General features: G+C 37.5%; 4 protein-coding genes across 5 annotated transcripts; 3 read left to right on the top strand and 1 right to left on the bottom strand.

The window, feature by feature from the left end:
* The first annotated feature begins 1,011 nt into the window (after window positions 1–1,011).
* Window positions 1,012–9,210, top strand: slc25a35 (solute carrier family 25 member 35). The gene is made up of 6 exons (XM_042009065.1): window positions 1,012–1,522; window positions 1,654–1,719; window positions 1,789–1,941; window positions 3,013–3,147; window positions 4,296–4,462; window positions 8,863–9,210. The coding sequence occupies exons 1-6, from the start codon at window positions 1,151–1,153 to the stop codon at window positions 8,876–8,878; spliced, it is 909 nt and encodes a 302-aa protein (XP_041864999.1). The 5' UTR covers window positions 1,012–1,150; the 3' UTR covers window positions 8,879–9,210.
* Window positions 9,211–11,843: 2,633 nt separating this feature from the next.
* Window positions 11,844–14,999, bottom strand: LOC121653799 (mannose-P-dolichol utilization defect 1 protein-like). Its single transcript, XM_042007458.1, has 7 exons — window positions 14,861–14,999; window positions 14,572–14,637; window positions 13,964–14,096; window positions 13,575–13,660; window positions 12,503–12,618; window positions 12,277–12,387; window positions 11,844–12,177 (listed from the first exon to the last, which is right to left on the bottom strand). The coding sequence occupies exons 1-7, from the start codon at window positions 14,949–14,951 to the stop codon at window positions 12,055–12,057; spliced, it is 726 nt and encodes a 241-aa protein (XP_041863392.1). The 5' UTR covers window positions 14,952–14,999; the 3' UTR covers window positions 11,844–12,054.
* Window positions 15,000–17,093: 2,094 nt separating this feature from the next.
* Window positions 17,094–19,498, top strand: LOC121653871 (transmembrane 4 L6 family member 1-like). 2 transcript variants are annotated; one of them, XM_042007609.1, is made up of 4 exons: window positions 17,094–17,306; window positions 17,624–17,689; window positions 18,343–18,479; window positions 18,561–19,498. In XM_042007609.1, exons 1-4 carry the CDS (start codon window positions 17,130–17,132, stop codon window positions 18,751–18,753), a joined length of 573 nt encoding a protein of 190 aa, XP_041863543.1. In that variant the 5' UTR covers window positions 17,094–17,129; the 3' UTR covers window positions 18,754–19,498. The 2 variants fall into 2 exon arrangements, with proteins under 2 accessions (XP_041863543.1, XP_041863544.1); XM_042007610.1 differs by lacking the exon at window positions 17,624–17,689.
* A 1,046-nt stretch (window positions 19,499–20,544) lies between these two features.
* Window positions 20,545–22,741, top strand: tm4sf21a (transmembrane 4 L six family member 21a). Its single transcript, XM_042008297.1, has 5 exons — window positions 20,545–20,831; window positions 21,128–21,193; window positions 21,961–22,094; window positions 22,171–22,357; window positions 22,454–22,741. The coding sequence occupies exons 1-5, from the start codon at window positions 20,655–20,657 to the stop codon at window positions 22,460–22,462; spliced, it is 573 nt and encodes a 190-aa protein (XP_041864231.1). The 5' UTR covers window positions 20,545–20,654; the 3' UTR covers window positions 22,463–22,741.
* Window positions 22,742–23,507: the final 766 nt, after the last annotated feature.

The raw sequence follows: 23,507 nt of genomic DNA, 5'->3' as shown, positions 1-23,507 counted from the left end.
TTGTTTTAAACCTTTTTTAGATTATGGTGATCAGTTATTTTTTAATGGTCCTAGTCAGTATCTAGATCAGTATCTAACTAGATCCTGTGCACCATTGTGCTCTGCTTTTCAATACTGGCTGTGGAAATTGCACATATTCCTGGGTTGCGCTGGGGGCCAGGAGAAGATGTGCAGTGACTGGCGATCACTGCCGGACCTTCCAACTGGATGACGTTGTGGTTTAGGATCGAAACGTCCAGTAAAAGTTTAACACTACCTGAAGACATCTCCTGGCAGAAAGCGACAGTCATGCAGACATGACTGAAGCATGTAGCATCAAAAGATGTATTCAGCTGTAAGGCTGATGCTTTGTTTTAATGTTGTCTGATATTGTTATTGTATGCCTTTATTATCTGTAAGGTGTCCTTGGGTGACGTGAAAGGCGCCAGAAAATAAATTTTATTATTATTATTATTATTATTATTATTGTTGTTGTTGTTTTTGTTGTTGTTGTTGTTGTTGTTGTTGTTGTTATTATTATTATTATTATTATTATTATTATTATTATTATTATTATTATTATTATTATGTCATTTAAGTTAGATTTAACATTTGACAATAAACATACAGTTATATTTTTTTAAATATTTGAAAGTGATGAACATCCATTAAAATATGTAGCCTATAGCAAATTAACACTAATCATATTACTTGGACTTCACATCCTAAACCCAAGCAAGCATAAGGCAAACTAGCCAGAACAGTGAAATCTGCCTGAATATCGTTTCTAATTTCAGAACATTTCTTCTTCTGTACTTGTAATTAAATAATTAAAGCACTAACATGTGGCAAAAACATAATGTCAAGTGTATTTGCGTGTTACATCGGTTTTGTGTCGTGAGGAACAGCTGCAGACCGGAGAGACCAAAAGAAACTAGCGAAAGGGCATTAACAGGCTGCGCGCGCTCCCGCGGCTGTTTAACCAGTTTCTGGCAGACGATCACTTTATAGCACAACACCTGATAGAGATACAGTAGCTGTGGTGTGTGCGGGTGTACGGCTTGTAGGCGGGGAATCTCTCCTGATAAGAAATCTATGAGTATGAAGGACAGGATGGACTGTCAGCAGGTCTGAGCTCCGCATCTGTCCTCTCTCCGGACGGACAGTCGCGATGGATTTTGTTTTGAGTGGAATGGCGGCTTGTGGAGCGTGTCTGTTCACAAATCCACTGGAGGTCGTCAAAACGCGAATGCAACTGCAAGGAGAGCTCAAGAACCGGGGCACTTATCAGGTTTACTATCGCAACGTTTTCCATGCTTTTTACACTATCGGAAAAGTGGATGGACTGGCCGGCTTGCAGAAAGGACTGGTCCCCGGGCTGTTTTATCAGTTTTTTATGAATGGAGTCAGGCTGGGCTCTTACGCCATCATCGAGTCCTCTGGTTACATCCACACCAATGGCAGGGTCAGCGCGGCCAAAACCACGGTAGCAGGGGCTGTGGCTGGAGTGGTGGGAGCCGTCATGGGCAGCCCAATATACTTGGTCAGCAACAGGGTTTGGTTTCACCTGAGCAAGCTCGGTTTAACTTTCTTTACACTGTTTCTAAAGTTGTAGCAGTAAGCCATGGTGATATGTGACTTGTGAATAATAACCCAAACTGTCTCCGGTAATAGGTGAAAACTCATCTGCAGAGTCAGGCTGCTTCCTCTATTGCTGTTGGGCATCAGTACAAACATGAGGTAACTCAAAATGAAAATTTTAATGTGAGAGACATATGTAGATTCTTAATGTGGCCCTCCTCCTGACAGGGGATGTTCCATGCTCTGAGCGCCATCTACAGAGAGTATGGCATTCTAGGACTGTGGAGGGGCTCTAGCGCTGCTGTACCGAGGGTCAGCGTGGGATCAGCTGCTCAGCTTTCCACCTTCTCGTCCTCTAAGGAGCTTGTCATTGACCTACAGGTTAGAAAATGTCTAGCTGAATACTGGAAAATCATTTGGCTTGATAGAGCTGTTGTGATATTCCGTTATTTCTCTGTATACATAGTAGTAAGCTGAAAATCTTTGGATTTTGGCGCTCACAACTTATAATTAGCTTAAATTGTCTATTCAGGGAAAATAAATAGCAGACCCACTAATCATGAGATGAATAATTATTCACAGAAATACAAACTTGAGGTCATTCGTGTTCATCAGCTGTGCACAGATGATGAAAACAAGTCATTGTGGGTCTGACAAAGCACTCTGTATTGCACTCCTCTGGAAATCTACACCTTTCACTGGCCCCCCAGCTAAAAACATGCAGCTTACACAACTACTGCGTTAGTTTACTGGAGGAACATTTCTGTTCTAACTCTAGTTTTAAAAACAATTTCATACCCCAGAAGCAATATGATTGTTTAAAACTGCTCTATTTGCTTGAAAGAGCATTAATAATGCTCAGAAAAGATTCTAAACATTCATGAATAGTTTCCTTGTCCTTCATTTCCTAGAATACTTGTAGGTTGATGTAAACGCTCAGTGGGTGAGCGTGGGTGGAGTCGGGACTAACACCTCCTCTCAAAATCTCAGTCAACACTGCCTCATGTAAAACTCAAATGAAGCACAGCTTAATGTTTTACATGAACAGCCATGTTAATTTGATGTTACCTGTTGCACAATAGAATGCACCACTTGCAAGTTAAAGACATTCACAGATTATGATAGTTGCTGCGTTGCTATGGGTGTTTTAACTTAGCAAGAATACACAATGAGTTGAAATGTAAATACAGTAGCATGTGTGAAACACTGGCACTAAAAATAGATCCATGACTCTGTTTTGCTGCATGTGAGGGTTCTGTTAAAATTAGATGTGATTCCAGACATGGTGGTACCTTAATGGTGGTTTTACAGCTATTGTCACTGCGTGCTACAACCTTTTTCCGCTCACTACTGCCATTGTGAGACCCTGGCTGCCATGCTCTTTAATTACACAATCTCTTTTCCTTTCTTTGGTTGTTTCCTAACAACTTCGTTATTTTCTTCTTCCCAAAGGTGTTTCCAGAGCACAGCTGGTTGGTGGCCCTGACTGCTGGTATGATCAGCAGCGTGGTGGTGGTGCTGGCTATGACGCCTTTCGACGTGGTTAGCACACGACTCTACAACCAGCCTGTTGATCATATGGGAAAAGTGAGTAGGCAGTGTTGAAGTTGCGCTTTTCAAGACTGAATATGCACCTTAGTTATATGCTATTAACATAGTCCCCGTTCAGGAAGAGTAACCCTACTTATGTTCTCTAGCTAGAATTTATACACTACATTCCATATATGAAGAACATTTAGCTGATGTTCCCTAAATTCTTCACATGAAGGAAGTTAGTTGCATAATAGACAAACATATTGGTGTTTTGGAAAGACAACACATGTAAATAGCATGTGTTTAATTTCTAGCAAGCACAAAATTAATGAAGCACAGCTTGTAGAGCAGAGCCAATGCTAACCAGTCAAACAGAAACTTGGTTTGTATAAGTCATTCTGTGCTGGTGACCTATCAAAACTAACTCCAGCTCCTTAAAATTTTATTCCATTTGTACTTATGAAAACTGTGAAAGCAATGAGGTCAAAATACAAAATACCTGTACAATTAGCTGTCTAGGTCATGAGCTTTTCTTTTAAATATTATGGCCATGTTACCAAGCTATAAAAATATTAAGTCATAAACTTATGTGGTGGATGAGCCCTTTGGTCAGAAAAAAACCCCTATCCCATTTCCTAAATTGCAAAGGAGAATGCACTAGAAGGATGAAATAAGCACACCACTTTATTTTCTTATTTCTGAGCATTAAATGTTTGTGACGAAATAGATACTTATTATTAATTCAGTACAATATAGGATTAACAAGCAATGCCCCTTAGATATCACAAAAGCCAAAAAAAACTTCTGCAAAGGATAAACTGATCTGTCCTCACCTGCAGTTTCTCCAGCAAGCCTCCTCTCCTCTTCACTTTAACAATGCAAAATCCTTCAAAAGTGTTGTCTTTGAATGATTTCCAAGGCCAGGGCAGAAGGATGGAGGAGAACAAAGATCAGGATGGTGAAATAACCCACATAAGACAACCCTAAATTGCTGGAGGTTGTTTTGCTTTGTGAGTAATGTATGTGCTTGGATTCACATAGAGACATAAATGTGTGGCATAAAACAACAGGATCTCTCAATAGGGGTACTTTTTTATTATTTTCAGTTATTGCGCTAACGTTTGAGCCCACAGAGGAGGGCTCATACATGCATTTAATCTATCTGAAGCAGTGAAAAAGCTTGTTATTTTCTTGTCTTTTAGGGGGAGCTCTATAAAGGATTCACTGACTGCTTTTCCAAGACACTTAAGAAAGAGGGTTTGACGGGACTCTACAAAGGCTTGGGAGCCTCTTATTTCCGACTCGGCCCACACACCATTCTATCTTTGTTCTTCTGGGATGAACTACGCAAATTGTACCAGAAGTTCAGGTAACACTTGGGACAATGAAATTTGAAAATGGGTAACTCATTAAGTTCTGAGTGCAGAGGTTACACGAATCCTTATTTAGAGAGTTTACGATTATGAGATGAAAGAAAAAAACAGGAATTACTGTCTTTTCTTAGAGCAAAGGTAATGTTTTACACTCCATTAAGAAAGCAAGTTAAATGTTAAATGGATCGAAAGCAAAGACAGAAATGGCAATGCTGTACTGAGAGGCTCAATAATCGATCTACCAGATAAAATTAAGGCACTTAGATTTATAATGGTGGCAAGTAGACACCAGTATAATCATACAGTATGTGGGATGTCATCTGGGGTAAATGCATCAATCATCACAAATCTTTTATAGCACTTAAATTCCTTAATTATGTCATTCCAAAACACATAAAGGAATCTGCCTTTTGTACCTTATGGAGAAAGCATCCAGGCTGGTAGATGGGACATGATGATAAAATGTGAAAAAACTTCTGATGGGGCTCCTTAGACTTCAGGATGAGGTGGAGATGAGATGACTGGTTGGTTGAAAAAGGAGCCAGTAAGAAGATGATTGGGCCAAACTAGTGATAAATGTGGAGGAAATTATTGAGAATGAGGTGAACCTGACATCATGAGATGAGCAGAGGTGGTGAGGTATAGCAGGATTAAAAGTCCAAACACCAGAAAATGAGGTCAGAAGAGAGAGCAGATCTTTAATGCTGCACTTGTGCATAAGCCTAGTTTGGAAAGTCAAAATGTGTTTACCTTTATTTTAAACGAAAGTTACTAAATATCTAAATATACGTCATTAAATATTTACAAGAAATTTTCTCTGAAAAACTGAAGAGAAATTAACTTGGCCAAAGACTTCTTTCATAAAGAGCATTTTTTTTGTAGTAGGAATGAATCCATGTAAAACTTCTCCTCCAGTACACAGCAGGAGAAATAAAATCCGGGCTTAGGACAAATATTTGAAACCGAGGCTGTAGCAGATCAAGTAAAACTCCCAAAGAGGGACGTGAAAGCAAATCAAATTTGCTTTATATTTTCACCCCAAGGGTGATGTGTTGCAAACTATAAGGACCCATTATGCAAGTGGCTACTTCTATCAGAGTATGGAAAATGGTAATGAAATATGACTTACTGATGGCATGTTGCCATAAGGGGCTCCACCCTTCTCTCATTTTCTGCACAGTATTTGTGTAGTACAGTATTTATAAATAAATGTCCTTGCCACCATCCTAACCAGTGAACATGCTACTGACATGTACATTTTAGGGTATTTTTTACTGTTTCAAGCATTCAAGCTCATTTGCATTGCAGTGCATTAAAAGTACACAGTAATATTCCCAATCAGTACAAGATAAATAGGCACTTGGTGTATTTTCATGTATTCATTCACAAATAATGAAATGGCTTATTGTGTAGCAGAAAATCAGAGAGAATAGTGGCAAGTTTTACTACTGCATTTATTTTGTTCAGCTTGTATTAAATCTCTGTTTAGATTTAATTAATTACTTCTTTTACAGTATCAAACTTCAAATGTTTACAACTTTTGTTTTAACCTGCTTCCACTACCACACTGATATTCATTCACAGTAGCACAGAGTAAAGAGATTATCCTGATCCTGAACTTTATTACAGTGCATCTTAAGACTTCCTTTGAAGAATTTACCAAAATGATGTGATATAAAAAGCTTCTTACTTAATGATGTGCCATATGCATTTTACGCAATTTTGCATTAATCTAATTGTAGAACTAGATATGTATATATTTTATTTATTAGTAATCTATTTTAAGATAATTAAATCAGCAATAACTAAGTTATAAGCCTGTAAAAGTTACTGTAGCTGTAATAACATGACTTTTAATGGTTTATCTATCACCACAATCCATCCATTATTGGTCATGTTTCAGTGTGCTAATCTTTAAGAAATAGTATTTTGTGTAGTTCCTATTGGCAGCAGAAGCTTGTTATTCAGGTTGGACACTGTTTTTCACTGACTCCAACCATTTAGTTTCATCACAAAGACTTTGCCACCATTCACTGTGGAGTGTGTGCCCTTTAGCTCAACAGTTTCTGTAGATTACCATGAAATGGACTTAAGCATTTTCCTTTGGGCTTTGAACGTTATAAAGATCTGCTCTCTGACCCATCAGCCAGATTTGGTGCTTTCTTCATGACATGTAGTTTCTTCAAGTGTCAAAAATGTAATGGGTCATTATTGGTTTTTACTGAACATCCTGTGTTTGCCATGAAAATTGTGATACACGTGCTGTAACTCCAAGAACACGTTTGCTTGATTTCCATTACAAGAGAAATTAGACTAATGATTCTCAAGTTTAGTGAGTTTATATTATAGAGCTGAAGTTTTGTTCTTATAGGCAGCATATATCTCCAGAAAGGCTGGTCATTTTTCTACTTTCAAAGTAGGGTTGTCACGGTACTCGGTACTTCGGTACCAAGTCGGTACCAGCACTGCTGTCGTACTGTCGGTACTTGTATTTTCATGGTACCGGTAGTACCGATGGTACCGAAGGAAACGGACGTAAGAGATGTTTACATCCGCCCGCTGCTAGCTAAACAGTTGGGTGGAGATGGCTACATCGAGTGCAGCGGGAGCGGCTGCTCCGCCTCAGCTCGTTGAAAAAAAGGGAACCAGGAGCCACATATGGAAGTACTTTGGCTTCAGGCCAAACGACAAAGGGGACATAATAAATCCCCAAAACCCAATTTGCCGAAGATGTGGAAAGGGATTCAATACGAAAGGAGGAAACACGTCCAATCTAGCAAAGCACCTTAAAGACAGGCACCCGGATCTATACAAAGAATTCAAGGTGAGCAGAACTTTACGAAGTTTTTGCTAGCGGACCACAACGGAGCCTTACCGAGGCACATTTTAATTTGACATTTCTGTTAAATACTTGAGGGCATGCCATTATAGAAATATTTTTTTAATTATTATTCTTATTTCTTTTTTATTTGTTTGTTCTTTAGTAAAAAAAAACACAATCTTTGTGTAAATACTTGAAGGGAAAACACCAAGGTATATATTTTATTATTATTTATCTGTTCAAGTTTCTACAATGTAAACAGATTAATATTTTAATAAAGATGCTGGATATCTTGAATAAATTAGTCTTTTTATTTTTTTGCCGTGGTATCGAATTAGGTATCGAGTATTGTGTAACTTCACTGGTATTGGTATCGACTACTGAATTTCTGGTATCGTGACAACCCTATTTCAAAGTAGTTTTGCCTCTTTCGTGTAATAATTCTCACTTGTGCTCTAAACGCTGTAAATTGTTCCTCATAGTGGTCTCTTATGACCCTTTTCCACTACTTGTCTCAACTTAACTTAGTTTGTAGTTTTCTATTAGGTAGTAACCATGTACTTTTTTAGTACCTACTTGTCTGGGGTTCCAAGCTACCTGAGTTGAGCCCAAACTGTGACATGTACAGATTGCGTGCCATTGATTGGCCTGGGAGTGGCTTCACTGGATGAGTCATGAGGGCAAACCCTGCATACAAACGACATCACTGGACTTTCAGGCCACCTTGCTATAACAACCCAACCCATATTGAGGTGCCACTCAATTGTAATGGAAAACAATAAACTGAGTCAAGTTGAATCGAGTCAAGTAGAGCCAGATAGGTAGTAGTGAAATTAAGGCTTTATGTACGTCAGCATAGTTTTTTTAAACTTTGGTAAAGTTACCACAATTAGATGAGGTCACTATAGTAGCAGTAGGAGTTTTGCTGTATATTTCATACACTGATGGAACAGTTTTGAGGCAGATCGGCCTGCGACAGACCACATTATGAAATGATGAGAGGCTGTCTTTGAAGTAAGTTAAAAGGACTTTTATCAAACAAACATTATGCCAAACTGTCTACCATTAAAAGTCAACAGTTCCACCTGCTTGTTACAGTGCTGCATCGTGCCATGCTAATGCCACATTAAGTTTTTTTTTTGTTGTTGTTGTTGTTGCTAATCACAAACTGAAATGTTGCATTTTTGGATTATTATTTCATTTAAAAAATTTGGGAAGGAGTGGTGCTACTGTTGCATTGATGTACAAATTACATTTTGGTTGCAAATAAATGAGCTGATTTGCAGATAAAAAACCACCTCAGGAGTGTTAGTGAATGTTACATGCAGAAGCATTCCATGAATGTGTTACTAAATGCACTTCCTGTAATGGCCATTGAATATTTTTGTGCAATGGACAGAATGAGCAAATAAAATATCAGACTTTTTATTGACAGATTTCTTGTTGTTTCTTATCTGGTATTCTATGGAATTTTTTTTTATCATATTATACTCAACTAACCCCAGAAATGCGTATCTGAATCGAAGGTGTTTACAGTTTACGAGTGTCGATTTTAAACTTAATCTCCTCCTTAAGTTTCTTCCTTTACTAGAATCTCAGGAATCATCCTGCATCAAAATAGGCCAATTGATTAATTTCCACACCAACTAATGGAGAATGGCAAGTAAGTCACTTCACATAGTTGTGTCATTTTGGTTGACATATTTTACCTACATTTCTTACAATTATAATTTATAACTGTAGGTAACATATAATACAAAACTATCAAGGTTAAGAAAATATGTTGCTGTGAGACTATGCTGACACTAACATTTGCACATTAAAACAACAGATTTGTGGCAGATATATCTACTAAATGTCATATATTTGTTAGTCATGTCACCATCAGCACCAAAAATGCATCTGATGCAGATAGAAATGTCATATATTTTCATTGTGGATCAAAGTACTTCATCAAAGCGTAGAGATAATAATCCTTGCAGTCTGTGGCAACAGCTTAGTTTAGTACCGAACACTAAAAGTTCATTTCAGTTTTATTTCACAGCACACCAGGCGTTACCAAGGAGGATAATGGCTCATCAGTAGAGCTCCTGCAAATTAATGTAGCTTGAATCTAATTTCAAGACACGAAGATTCGCAGCCGTCCAGGCTACACTCATAATTAGCTCATAATTAGCCTTGGCTAGAAGCCTGTATGCATGGCATTCACTTCGTATGATTTTATGAAGCAATGTTTTATGCATTTGTCTCTAAACATGTAAATAAATAATAAACAGGTTCTAGACCCAGTAGTCAATTTACAAACATCAACAGGTCACACCATGACTGTAAAATGTTCCAAATACAAGAGGAGGAATGGTATCATATGTGTGAGACACAATCCACATCAACATACTCATTATTATAGAGGGAGTTTTGTTGGAAAAATCTAACTCGTAATTTTATTACATCAAAGATAAAGTCTAGACAACTCGGTACACAACAAGGCTGTTGGAGACTATGTGGAAGTGTAGAGGCAGATCATACTCACATCTTTTGGAACTGCACAAAAATGAAAATGTACTGGCAAAAAGTCAACTCAGTTGTTGAAAACATCTTGGGATACAAGATTCCAAATACTTGCTCAGTGATGTATCTTGGGAATATTGAGAAGGCTGTAATAAATGAAGATCTGTACCTGACTAAAATATTACTCGCAGCAAGTAAGAAAGTGGTTACAAGACACTGGCTCAACGTGAACACTCCAAAACAGGAGCAGTGGTTGGAGGTTGTCCAGGAAATCTGTGCCATGGAAAAAATGACATACCTGTTGAGACTCAAAGAGAATATATTTGAAAAGAACTGGGAAAAATGGAACCTCTATATGAAACATGACACCAACTGATCAAATCCTAGACTGTAAGAGCGGACTAAAAACTAAAGTAAAACGCCTCCAGACAATTAATTACCGTTATTGTTTTTTTTTTTTTTCCTTTACTATTTTTTTTTTCTTCCTAGTTTATTGTACTGTATTTTTCATTTACCTGTGAAATTGCAATAAAAATTTAAGTGATAAAAAAAATGTTCCCATCTCATGACATGTTTCCATATTTGGTTTACTCAGAACCCAGAGTTTCTTGTGAGGCTTTCACTCAACTGTTCAGTTCATGTCAGAGTCCGTTAATGTCCCTCATGTTGAAATGCCCTCAAGCATCAAAAGCTATGGAGTTCCCAAGCTCAAAAGGCACAGTCATGCTCAGTCATCTTGGGTAAATCATTTTTAGAGCTCAGTCTTAGTTGACTGAAGAACACCAGATTGTTATACTAAAACAGTTGAAAAGTGGTTTAATAAAAGATGCCAAGACTGGAGGCTCATAAATTGGGGCTGCTGATGCTCAACAGGAATGGTCATCTGCCAGTTTGAAAGGTTGGTGGATCAATCTCGGCTTCCCCAGATTACATGTCAAAGTGTCCGTGGGCAGGACACTGAACCCCACGTTGCCTCTGATGTGCTCAATGGTGTGCAAATGTGTGTGCAGGTAGCACTGCGTAGATAACTCCTAAGAAGTGCTATATGACTGTGTGCACAAATACTTAAATGCAGCTTATAAAAGTGCTTTGAGTGGTCAGAAAGACTAGAAAAGCACTATAAAAGTACAGTCCATTTACCACAGGATAAAAAAAGAAACCCTCAATGGAAAAGTCAGCCTTCAAGTCTGCAGGGTGATTGCAGTAATTCTTAAGCAACTCAAACGCTTATTGCATCATTAGCAGGACATTCCTTCACCCACAACCTTTCTGATTAAAATTTGTCTGCTATTGCTAAGCTGCATTATAGCCTCTTGTTATGGCTTTAGGGCTTTATTGTTTTTAAAATGCAAGTGCAGTTCTTGTAAAGTTTTGTTTCACTGCTTGTTGGAGCCACTAACATTAAAAGGTAAATAACTATTTGTATTATATGGTATTGTGTGGACTTTATTAAAGACAAGAAAGTGCTTTACATCAGTATCTCAGTGCAGTTCTGACTGCACTCATGCTCTGATCTGTGATTGGTTTGTTTTAGATTCAGCTTAAAGAGGACGCTAGTCTTTGTCCATGCTTATTGTTTTACCTATGCAAACCATTTATTTTTTTTATCAAATAAGAAACTTTCTCTATCTCTACATTCTCTAAAACAGATCACAGATTTACAGAAGTGCAGATCAACTACATGTTTAGTCTCTGCAGCACAAGAGGGCGCCAGGGAACACCTAAGGCTGCCTCTGCTGTTGATGGTTAGTTACCCTTATCTGGGGTGTCAAAATCATGTCCTTGAGGACTACTATCCTGCTGATATTTGTTGTTTGCTTGCTCCAACACACCTGATTCAAATCAAATTGATCCAAGAGCTTGTGGCCAAGTTCTATACAATGACCCTTTAATTGCAGTCAGTTCTGAAAATTTTTTTGGGGCATACATTAGAAACATCCGGATAAACAGTGATGCAGTGACCAGGAGATTGAATGTACTAAGGAACTGGCAGTCACTTGCAGATGCAAAGGAAATGTGTTTAATTAAGAAAAACAAGTTTTACTTGAATCACTAGATTTTTATTTCTTTACAATAGTGGTAAACTAACTGCAGACATACAAGTTGCAAAGCAGCACGAAAAAAGTTCTCATTTACAAATACAGTACATGGTTTAGTTAAAAATATAATGGAGCAGCATTCAGACATGTTAGTACTTTGATGATGTACTTGACAAGCCTAGTGCTTGTACAGAAACACAATGTTCCCTGTCTTCCACTATTAATCTTGCTTCTTTGCAGCAACAGCAGTGCTGCTTGTGTAGCTGAGGACCTGGACCAGCAGGACAAAGCTGAGACATGCAGACAGTATGTGTGGCACACTAGTAAGAGAGCCTCCAGTTTCCTGCAAGAAAGTTTCACAAGGTCTCAGTTCATAAAAGCAAAGGAAAAAGAATCATTGTAAACATGCAGCGATGTTTGTATGTAGTCCTTGACTGCATACCTGTACAGAAACAATGGCAACACCCAGAGATCCTGTCCATGTCAGTAACGTTGACAGCGTGGACAGCTGACCTGTGTGACTATTGCGGTAGTTAGTTGCTGCCTGGACAGCCTGAAAGCAACAAAATAAGCAAATCAGTGTACCCTCATATATTTACTTGACAAGTTGCATTAATCATTGAATTGACCAGAAATTCAAACACAAGGTTTAAATACTAAGCTGCTACCTTGCTTGCTATTAAAGCTACCCAACTGGAAGTGTGCATCACTGAGATGACCGCAGCAGCTGCGTAGGAGGCCAGGAGGAACATTCCACCACCAAAACCTGATAGGAGGAGCAATCCTGGCACATAAACCCGGAATAAGGTCATATTAGATTTACAGTCAATCAGAAACTTGGATCCTCAGTGACAAACACTTGAAAAATGAGTCTCTAATTACTTTAGTACAGATGGTTAATTAGAAATGTGAGTTACTAAACTAAAACACTAAAACACCACAAGGTGGTGCTGCAAGAAACCACAGACTAGCAGTCAAACAGGAACTGGCCAGAACATTTAGTCGATTCATGGTTCAGACACTTATTTTGTGTTATCCACCAATAAATGTTTTGGTTTAATGACAGCTTGTATTTAAACAGTCCTTTTCATCATAGTGTTAACATTTTGACATCTTCAAACCAAGACGACAACTTACACATGACAAGTTATTGAGATGTGGACATTTTATGTTGTGGTATACACACCACAATTGTTGTATTTGTATGATTCTACTTAAATGTCCTATGATAACGATATAATATCAGTGTAGCAGCAACATTTTATAAATATCACCCGGAAGTTGAATATCCTTAACTTTTTATGAGTAGTGTTCACATACAAATCATATTTATAAATCACTATTTTTTGTTATATTAAAGTAAGTTTTCCCTGCCTTTGTACTGAACAGTCTTGCTGAAAATGTGTCCATTACATTTGGTGCTCTTGCCGCTACTCAGTGGTAAACTCTACAGAACGTCAAATACATATCAATCTAGTTCTTAAAAAAATACACTACATACAACAATTGAGTAGCCTTTGCTAAGAAAGCCATTTTTGGAAATTGTTAAGCCTCCTTAGACAAAATTGCTTATGATTATTTCTACATTCTTTTTATTAATTGATAAACAGAAAGCCTCAAATACAAGTCAAAACAAGTTTTACTTGGATTTGTTGAAAATTAAAAATACATTATAGGATTTTTTGTACTCATCCACAAAGGTTAAACATTCGGAGTGTTTGGAAATTTGTGGATGCTAACCTTTAAGGGTCTCGCTACGATAATACAAGATGAGGAAGATGATTGCTGATGTCTGAGCCAATGTGACGAGCCTCTCAGCCCATGCACTGTGGGGAAATTCCAGCAAAATACACGTGAATGACATGGATATAAATAAAGTCTGTTAGATGAAAAGCAGAAAGCCTTTTTCCTCTGTAGAGCATGCCAGTAAATAAACCTAATGTCTCTGTAGGTAAGGCCTGTGATAAGGAATGCAGGGTTGATATTTCATATATTTACAGAATGAATGACCACTACAAGGCTTATGCAAACAGTTCCTTCCCACAGTAAACAAGTCAGGTATGCATATGAGAATGTAAAAAAGTATCGTCGTTGACATACGAGTTTCAACATAGTTGTTGATTACTTACAAAAATGGGAAGTTGTTGGCTTTGGCAAAGACAACAGGACATGAGAAAGCATAAAGCTGAAGAAGGCCAGATGTCACACTGAGGCCCTCTGCATCTCCTCTCCACAGTATCTTCAGCAGCTGAGGCAGCTGTGCTGCAGAGAAACAACAGAGATGTAGTCAGTGTCAAGGGAGAATATTAGAAAACAAAATGACTGACTCTGTAGTTATTAAAAAGACACAGTAAGTTACTATAAAAGTCAAAATGCATGGCAACACTTTTGTACATTTTAATTAAGTGTTGTAACAGAACATGATTTTGCATTTTATTGTGACATGGTTTACTATCATTTCCCTTGAACACTTACTCATGCAAACAGACAAAATGATAATCCAGTGGATTTATCACCATGCCTGATGCTCTTTGTTATCCATACTGATACACTGAGTGATTGTAATTAGCTGATTTGATTGTGCATTATGATCTAATCACAATCTCATTATACTGAGAAAAACATGAGGAGACATCAATGAAATAATATGAAGTTTCATTTTCTCTCCCATCACTGGTGAAGAGGATCGACCATGCTGTTACGTTCTGATTAAATCAGGCAGATTTAAAGTCCTTACCGAGGAATGTGTCCAGTATGATCCATAATCCAACTATTTTGTTCAGTACAAACTTTAGGCAGGGCACTGTAACATCACAGACAGAGTTTTTTAAAACAAGCCGACAAAAGCACAACTTTGGAAATGCAAGTAAGAGCGCGATGGCCCAACTTTTCACACTTTCAGCTCGCCATGTGAGCTTTCAGTTGAGAGAAAAACACCTAAACACTACTACGTGCTGCACATCTAGAAAGATCTTCTGGCGCATTTCACCAGCTTGGATGCGAAATGTCACAACTACGAATCTTACCGTGCACGTGAAAGTTGACAAAAATCTCCTCATAGCATTTTTCTGGCATTAAATAGCCAACTAGGAAGTCTTTGACTGGAGACGTGGCCATTGTGGGTCAGCTGGAGCCAGAGATGACCGCAGTAGCAGGGGGAGTGGTCCAAAGGTTCCCCGATAGTCACAGCGGGGGTCACAAAGATCCCAGTACGTGTAACTTACGAGTCAGAACTCTAGCTGGAAATCATACCTTTACAGAGTTTGTTTGTCGTGTTTTTCAAACATAAAAGCATATTGGTCAAATAACCTATTACTTGTTGGTGTAATTATTTTGAATTTGATAACAAAATAAAAAATTTTAAAAGTTGTGGGGCAACAAAAAGCTGGGAAATTAATCTAAGTGAATAAAAAAAACAACTGGAATTTTACAACTAATTAAGTTAATTGGCAATAGGTCAATAACATTACAGGGTATTAAAGGAGCACTTCAGAGAGGCAGAGCCTCACAGATATAAAGATGGACAGAGGTTCACCAATCTGCAACAAACTGCATCTAAATGTTTTATTTATTTGAACAATTGTAGACAAATGTTCCTGAACATAAAATGGCAAAGAATTTGAAAATTCCACTACCTACAGTCTATCATATGTTGGAGAAAACCTTAAAAATACACAAGTAATCAAGAACAGGTACTTCTTCCCACAGTATTAAAATAGGCAGGTACTAATTTCCCACTTTCCTAATTAATCAGGTACTGTTCCACATATTTTCTTTATACCTTTCTCTTTAGGGTCTTCTCCTGCGTGTTCTTTGATGGATCAAAATATAACAGACTACTTCTCTCAGTTAACTAATTTATTAATTACAATTGATATGAGAAATGTGCAAATACAGAATTCTGGATTCGTATTATCTGTCCCCTGGACTAATACAATACGGAGTCTGCTGCTGTTACAGTCAGAACTCCCTCTAACTGATTCTGGAATCCTTTATATAGGTCTTGTTATACACAGTTTTGCTCACTAATGCTGCAGTTGCAGAAGTCTGGTCGGCTGCAGTCACAGGTTGACCACACGCAGATCTCTACAGCCTTCCTTGTGACCCCCATCTGCTTGTGTCCTAAAAAACAGGAAGTAGAAGACAATACACAGACCAGCAGATTTCCTCTGGACTCCGGTTAACTTTGACATTTCCTTTAAGTGTAACATTCCACATGTTGTTTTACCACCAGACATAATTAACATGTTCTTCTCACTCACCCAATATGAAGAGTCTCATTGATGCTTAAGCACACTAGCACACTGTTAGTGAGTATATGAGCTTAAAGATAAGAGATATTTAATATGATTAACAGAGTTAGAATATAAGTTAAAATAAGTAGCACACTTAAGTAATTCCTTGATGAGTATCCCAATACATTTATTTGCAATTCCCTCTTTTGACCTCTCACAAAGAGGTCAATACTACTTTATGTGAATTTTACACCACAGAATCACACACACACTGTCATCATGTCATTAAAAGAAGTTTCCAGATCTGACTGTTCTTTGAGCTCTTTAGAAAGAAACTGCAGACCAGCCAAAGCATGAAAAACAGGGTCATCCTTTGATAAGACATCTGTGAAGTAGCATGCAATTGCTGGGAAAGACCAGAAAAAGCATCTCTAGTAAGGATGGTCAACCTTTGGACATTATTCTATCCTCATTCTTATTTACAGTAATGAACAAGAAAATGGATTTAAAACCAGCTGCAACCTGGTCCACTAATTTATATTCATCTGGAACACCTCATGGGACTCCAACGGCATCTATGTGAACAGGAGAATTATGAGTTATGGAGAATTCAGTTGATGTGGATCTCTTATGGCTGGAGAGAAGATTACCAATGTGAGCATGGTTAGTTAAAATTGAAGCAGTAGTCAGGAAAAGAGTAATTGACACGACCAGGAAGAGCCCTTGTGCAATTCTGATTAAGTTTTATCTCCAGATTGTGGAATCAATTTTACATAAAGACCTAATGAGTGATTGAAGTATCCTATTTGATTTTCCTGCAGAGTCATAGATTCATGTGTTTTGAAATAAAGATTTAGACAAATACATATAATAAAATGAAGACAAGTTAACAAAAATGATTGAAATCTATGCAAATATTGAGTTGTTATTAAAAAATACCGTTCTCATTTTTCTACATGTTCAGTTGGGATGTCTTTTCTGTGAAAAGGGGAAGTATCTGAGGTAAAAACTTTGCAGACAGACGTTCTTACAGCAGTTGGTCAGTTTTCACTCTAACAACATGTGCACTGGAAAATGTACCCTATGCATTGCCATCGCTCTGTACCCATTAGTACTTCTATCCATCATCTGCAATATTTTGTTGTTCTTCCCTGACTGGGACATCAAATATGCCAAAAAAGGATACCTTACTACGGAAGTGAACTACATGGGGGGATTCATCGGAGGGGGTTTGTTGGTGAGTTGTATCCTTGGTTGGTATAAAATGTACGGACTCTGAAATATCTGTAAACTTTATGGAAGATTTAGCACAGTCTTGGATAGAGTTAAAAATTATTACTGATCTCTATGGATCTACTTTTAGGACTCAGATTCCCATAAAATGAAACACATTTTTTCCTAAAAAAAATTTAGAAGCTGTTTCAAAAGAATATCCTCAAATACAGACTGTAAAGTTTCTGAGTTGATGAATATGTTACCTTTATTCGTGGATGGTTTTGCTCATGTTTCATGCTGATGCTGCATTTCATTGTAAATTGATATGTGCCACCACAGGTGCTGATTCCAGCACTTTACATTCACTTGATTGGAGAGCAAGGCTGCTGTAGAGGTCGTTTGGGGGTGAGGAAACATAAATTTGCTTCCAAGTTCAGAAAGCAAGAGTAAAAAAGAAAAAAAATTAAGTGTCCGGTAGACAAAAAATAAATAAATAAATAAATAAAAAGAAAAAGAGGGGAAATAAATGTGCTGTGTGATGCTGTATCATCGTTGCATAGCATGTTGGTCATTTTGATATAGAGAACACAAAACCCCAGTTTACCACAGTACTGCACATTCTGTCTTGTTTTCAGGTTTAAGGACTGTGCAAAGGATTTACTGAACTGAGTTTAAATTGAGTAGATACTTAACATGCAATGTATTTTAATGGAATAAGCATTCTGATAAATTTAGGCTGGAGAAGTGGGTTTGCAATGCCTGAATCCAATCAATACAAGTTCATTAGGAGAACTATTATTCATAATGTTATATGGTATTTTCTGTGTGCATTTACTGTAGTAAGATTCTTCTTTTTGGCCTGAATAGAAGCTGGAATTGCATTCAATACTGGCAAAATATTTGAGCTAAATCTTGTGATATGTTGTAGAAAAACTGAAGTTTAAACAAGTCTGTCCTTTCTTAAATTCATCAATAACAAAATCATTATGTAGAAATACTTTTTGTTTTATACTCCAATAAAAGATTTATGACCCGTGGCTCTCATTTAACTTTGGCAGATGTTCTTTTCGATTGGTTTTGCTGCAGTGGGTGCGGCTGGAGCAGTGTACAGCTTCATCGTGGCACTGCTCGGCTTATTCAATGGGCCCCTCTGCAAAGATAAATCTGGGACATGGAAAACTCCTTTTAAAGACAGGTGACACTTTGAAGTAACATTCTATAGGTGCTTTTATACATCATGAAGTTTGGTTATTTCTAAGCATGTTCTTTCACACAGCCACGATAGCTACCTGAACGATTATAAGACGTGGGCTCTCTGTGAAGAGCCAACGAACGTGGTGCAGTTCAATATGGGGTTGTTCCTCGCTCTGATGGTGACCAGCTGCCTGCAGGGACTGCTCTGTGCCAGTCAGATGATCAACGGCCTCTTTGGCTGCTTGTGTGGAACCAGCAATGAGGAAAAGGACTAGTCAGAAAAAACATCTTAACTTCCCCTATCCTCTTCTTTTACTATGGGTTTTGTGTGTGTGTTTGTGTGTGTGTGTGTGTGTGTGTGTGTGTGTGTGTGTGTGTGTGTGTGTGTGTGTGTGTGTGTGTGTGTGTGTGTGTGTGTGTGTGTGTGTGTGTGTGTGTGTTACTGTGTATTAAGTCATGTTGCAATAAAGTACAGTAGTACAAATTCTGCAAGGAAATTCTTTAATAAATATGAGTTTTGAAATCTGGCCTATGATTGAGTTTCCTTTTAAATGGATTGCAGAAGAGGTTTTTGAAATGTAATATCTGTCTTTTGTCCTGTTTCTTGTAAGTGGTGTTTTGCTTTGTCTGCTTTAGCAACTGATATCTTTTATCTCAGTACATCTTGGCTTCTGCCCAGAATAAGCTGAGCAAATTTTATTTTACTAGCAGATTGTAATATTGCTTTTATGATGTTTTATTGACTGCTTTTTATGCTTGTTTTTATTTTGTGAAGCACTTTGTCAACATCTGTTTTTAAACGTGCTACAAAAATAAAGACTTTGACTTCACTGTTAAATAAACGTAGCAGAAATGTAAGGAATTTTGTGTTTGTTCAATTATTTGTACACTTTAATAACACCAACTGGGGTCATATCATACTGGACAGCCTTATTAGCCACCAATGTACAACTTGTAAGGATCATGCTTCAGCACAATGAGCAAAACAAATAAACACGTGGGTAGCATTTCCCCCAAAATTGTACCCATATGCTGCTACAATATTCTCCTGTGTTAGTAAAATCATAATTTTCCAAACACAAATGTTCTTACTTTTTAAGCAAAATATAGATATTAAAGGAAAATATAAAGTTAGCAGTTCAGTTTAGGTAAATGATAAAGGTGAATGATCATCTCTGCACACACATTTTAATAGCTACCCGTACAGATTTGTTGTTTATTCTCCTAGTAATTATAAACATCAGACAGCTATGGAGGACAAACAGACCAACTTAAATAGAGTCATCTCTGCTTTGATTAGTGTAAATTCAGGCAAGTACAGACAGTTTTGTAAAAAGAAAAGGAGAGAAACATTTCAATAAATAATGCATCTTTGTCAAGTTGTTGCTAAGAAACCACAGGTTTTAGTAAGCAAAGCCTCCTTTTTGTCTCCGATTTTTCATTTCCTTTCATTGCTGATAAGATAAGTTAACTGCTGTCAATTGCTCACTAGAGAAACAGAGAGAATGCATAATATCCAGTTAGTGTTTAACCATCCACAGTGCACACATTTATCACAGTTTTGCTTGTGTCAGTGACTCATAGTTATTGCTCAACTTAGACGTTCCCTTCTGCAACAGATCAAAAGTTCAACAGCTGTATTCACAATGTAACCAAAATATTACAATTAACAGAGAAATTTAACCTTGTCTGTCACACGCAAGACAATGTAATTACATCTCATATATTACAACAAATACAATAACCTTGATTTTTTTTTAAAAAGAAATGCTTTTTGGAAGTTGGATCACTTAACTAAATATAAAGTATGTGGAAGTGACATGACCAGCAGCAACATGTCTGACTCTGATTACCTGAATGCAGTCACATTCCCAGCCAAATAAAAAAGAGAGAAAAAAAGCGGAGAAAGAGAGAAACTACATGTCCAGTAGCAAAACAACCATTGTATCACCATGAAACCATGGAGTGAGTCATAGATACTCCCACAGCCTATCCCAAGCTGTTTGTTCATGTTATCTGCTTGCCGTTACGCCTCCTACTTCCTAACATCATGCACACGTCCCATTATAAGTCTGTGTATCTCTTGTGGTCAGTTTCAAGTGTAATCTCTCCGTGAGAACAGGATCTACTTGAGCTAAACCTAATTGAGCAAGAAGTTTTACAGCAGCTGGTCAACATGTGTACTGCAAAATGCTCCCGTTGCATCGCCGTTACTCTATATCCACTGGCAGTCATATCCATAATCTGTAATATTGTGCTGTTTTTTCCTGCTGGAGATGTCCAGTATGCCAAAGATGGACACATTACAGAAGAGGTGAAATACATGGGTGGGCTCATCGGAGGGGGCGTAATGGTGAGTGGTCTTCTCTCCTGTCCTTGCACTGTTATTTGTATTCTAAATGGTGTGAAGAGGTCTTTGTTCAGGTGCTACTGTTGTGGTTTAAGATCTAATTTGTTCTAAACGACACTGTCATGAGACAAGCTTGTATCTGATTGAATAAAAATCTGTTTGTATGCTCTCTGAACAACAGCTGGGCTCTATGTTTCTCAAAATCTCTTCAAACATTATTTCAGTTTTGTGTATTTATTTTATTTTTTAAAAAGATGCAGACTGAACTGAATAAGTGAAATTCAAGTGTCCTGCTACAGGTGCTGATCCCTGCACTTCACATTCATTTGACTGGAAAACAGGGTTGCTGTGGAAATCGCTGTGGGGTGAGTCAGTCATGAGCACATGAAGATGTTACAGCACTCATTTGGTAAGAGCTGGGTTCCGTGCAAATGATTAACTATAGGAACTACTCATCAAAGTGTGTATGCTGTGTAAACACACTCTAAAAGCAGGAAATAGTTAGAACTAAAACTAGCCAATTGAAAAAAATAGACTCGCACATATAATACATCACAATATGATTTGATCAAAGTCAAAACACACTAAATTATTACTTTAAAATGACAATTTGTTCTACGATTTAACCATTTCATGCAAAATATTACACTCTTTTTATGGCGTTATTCAATTAAAAAAGAAAAACATACTAAACTATTACACAGCTTTTTAGATTTGTACTGTAATAAATTATGAAATGGCTGGAACGTCTCTTATTTGTTCTGATTTTAACAATATGATAAATGTTTCTCATCTTCAAGGTTCATTGTAAATATAAAGAGAAGTTCTAAGAAGTTCAATACACATGCTCACTGAAATAAGTAATGTTTTTAATCATAAATATTATTAAGATGCGAATAACTTCAAGTGTAAACCTGCTTAGAAAACGTAGCCCTCAGAGTCAAACAGAATTGTTCCCACATGTTCTTAGGGTAGAAAGAGGGAAGAAATTGTGAGGAATGTGAAGAATGAAACAAATGTCAGTGAGCAGCCTGCTCCCCCTTAAACACTTAAGTGCTTCAGTTCTAAATAGCATTTTTGTGCTGTCTGAAAATGAAACATTTCTGGCTTTTTTTTTTAATGATCTCTGCAGATGTTCTTGTCAATTGCATTTGCTGCAGTGGGTGTGGCCGGCGCTCTGTACAGCTTCGTTGTGGCAGTAGTTGCTTTAAACAATGGGCCCCTGTGTAAAGTTTTACTACTTTGGGCAACGCCTTTTAAAGACAGGTAACACACAGGAGTAACTTTCTGATGATAAGTTCACAAATTTTTTTATTGTTCACGAATCTCTGGTTCTTCACAGTGAAAAGAGCTACCTGACTGACAGCTCTGTGTGGTGGCAGTGCACAGCGCCTGAGAAAATTGTGGAGTTTCATATTGGACTGTTCAGCACCCTGCTGGTCACAAGCTGCCTGCAGCTGATTCTCTGCGCTTCTCAGATGATTAACGGGCTCTTTGGCTGTCTGTGTGGAACCTGCACCAACAAAGGGGTACCTGAATGTTCACACTTATCAGATTAGTTAGGAGCATATCCTGATGTTATATTTCTTCTCTGATTTTTTGTGTTTTTTTTTTTTTTTTTTCAGCCACTGTGAGGTCCTGACAGCTGTCTGATGCCTCCAGCTGGAAGACACCTGCATGAAATCTTAACGTTAAAAGGGTTTTTTTTTTTCTCAAATTAGTATATTTTTGTGTGCATTTTGTGCTTCTAATCTTATTGATTTTTTTTCAACAAAGTAATCTGATGTTAAGTGGTTGGCTGTAAAAGCTGCACATTGGTCTGCTGCAGTCAGGTGGTCAGTTTATGAGGCCCAAATTATGGTGATTTGCAAGTTTTTTTTAACATTAAACTGTACGTATTTTGTGTATTTTTACATTATGTATGCCATTTTCTGAAACAATTTTTTTTTTGCAACTTGTCTTAAAGGTCTGCTTCACATCAGCTATGTGATGTTTAAGTTGTGTGTGTTTACAATATTATAATTAGTTGGGCTTCCATGTCACCTGATTATATGCCGCATATGTCTCAGCAATCTAAGAGTTTCTGCAAAGTACAACATTTTCACAAGTGAGAAAAACTTCAGTGAAGTCCTTCTCAGCAAAAAAACAAGCTACATTTGTTGGTCATGCTGACCTTAATTACACCTTTGACTTCACTTTCAGTATGTAGGCAATTTGTTATGGATGTGAAATACACAGCTTACCTGTAATGAGGAATTTCTTTTAATTCCTGAAGTTGCATCCAACTGATTTCAAATTGTGCTTTTACAAGACTTTGCAAACTTTACTGAATGCATCATCGTGTAATATGCAACACACACAAGCCGCTTGTGTGAAGCCACTAAAACACCCACCTGCTTAAAGTTCACTCTTGATTGCTCAGGTGATTAGTCAAAAATGGTGCCCTGCCAGGCAGCTGTTTATTCTTTTAAGTGCAAAATAGCTTTCGCATGGATATTATGCAAACGTATTTCATACTGATACAGTGTGTAAATGAGGAAAAGCCAGACTGTTCTGGAGTAGTCTCATATGGTAGAGAACTATTCTCTTGCAATCTTTTACATGCACATAATAATCTTATGGAAAAAGAAAACAACATATCTTAATCAGCTTTAAAATGCATGTTACTGTTTTGCAATG

Source organism: Melanotaenia boesemani, chromosome 15 (assembly GCF_017639745.1).
Source record: "Melanotaenia boesemani isolate fMelBoe1 chromosome 15, fMelBoe1.pri, whole genome shotgun sequence".
NCBI lineage: Eukaryota > Metazoa > Chordata > Actinopteri > Atheriniformes > Melanotaeniidae > Melanotaenia > Melanotaenia boesemani.
The sequence above is the reverse complement of the archived record's forward strand: the minus strand, read 5'-3'. Positions and strand labels throughout refer to the sequence as shown.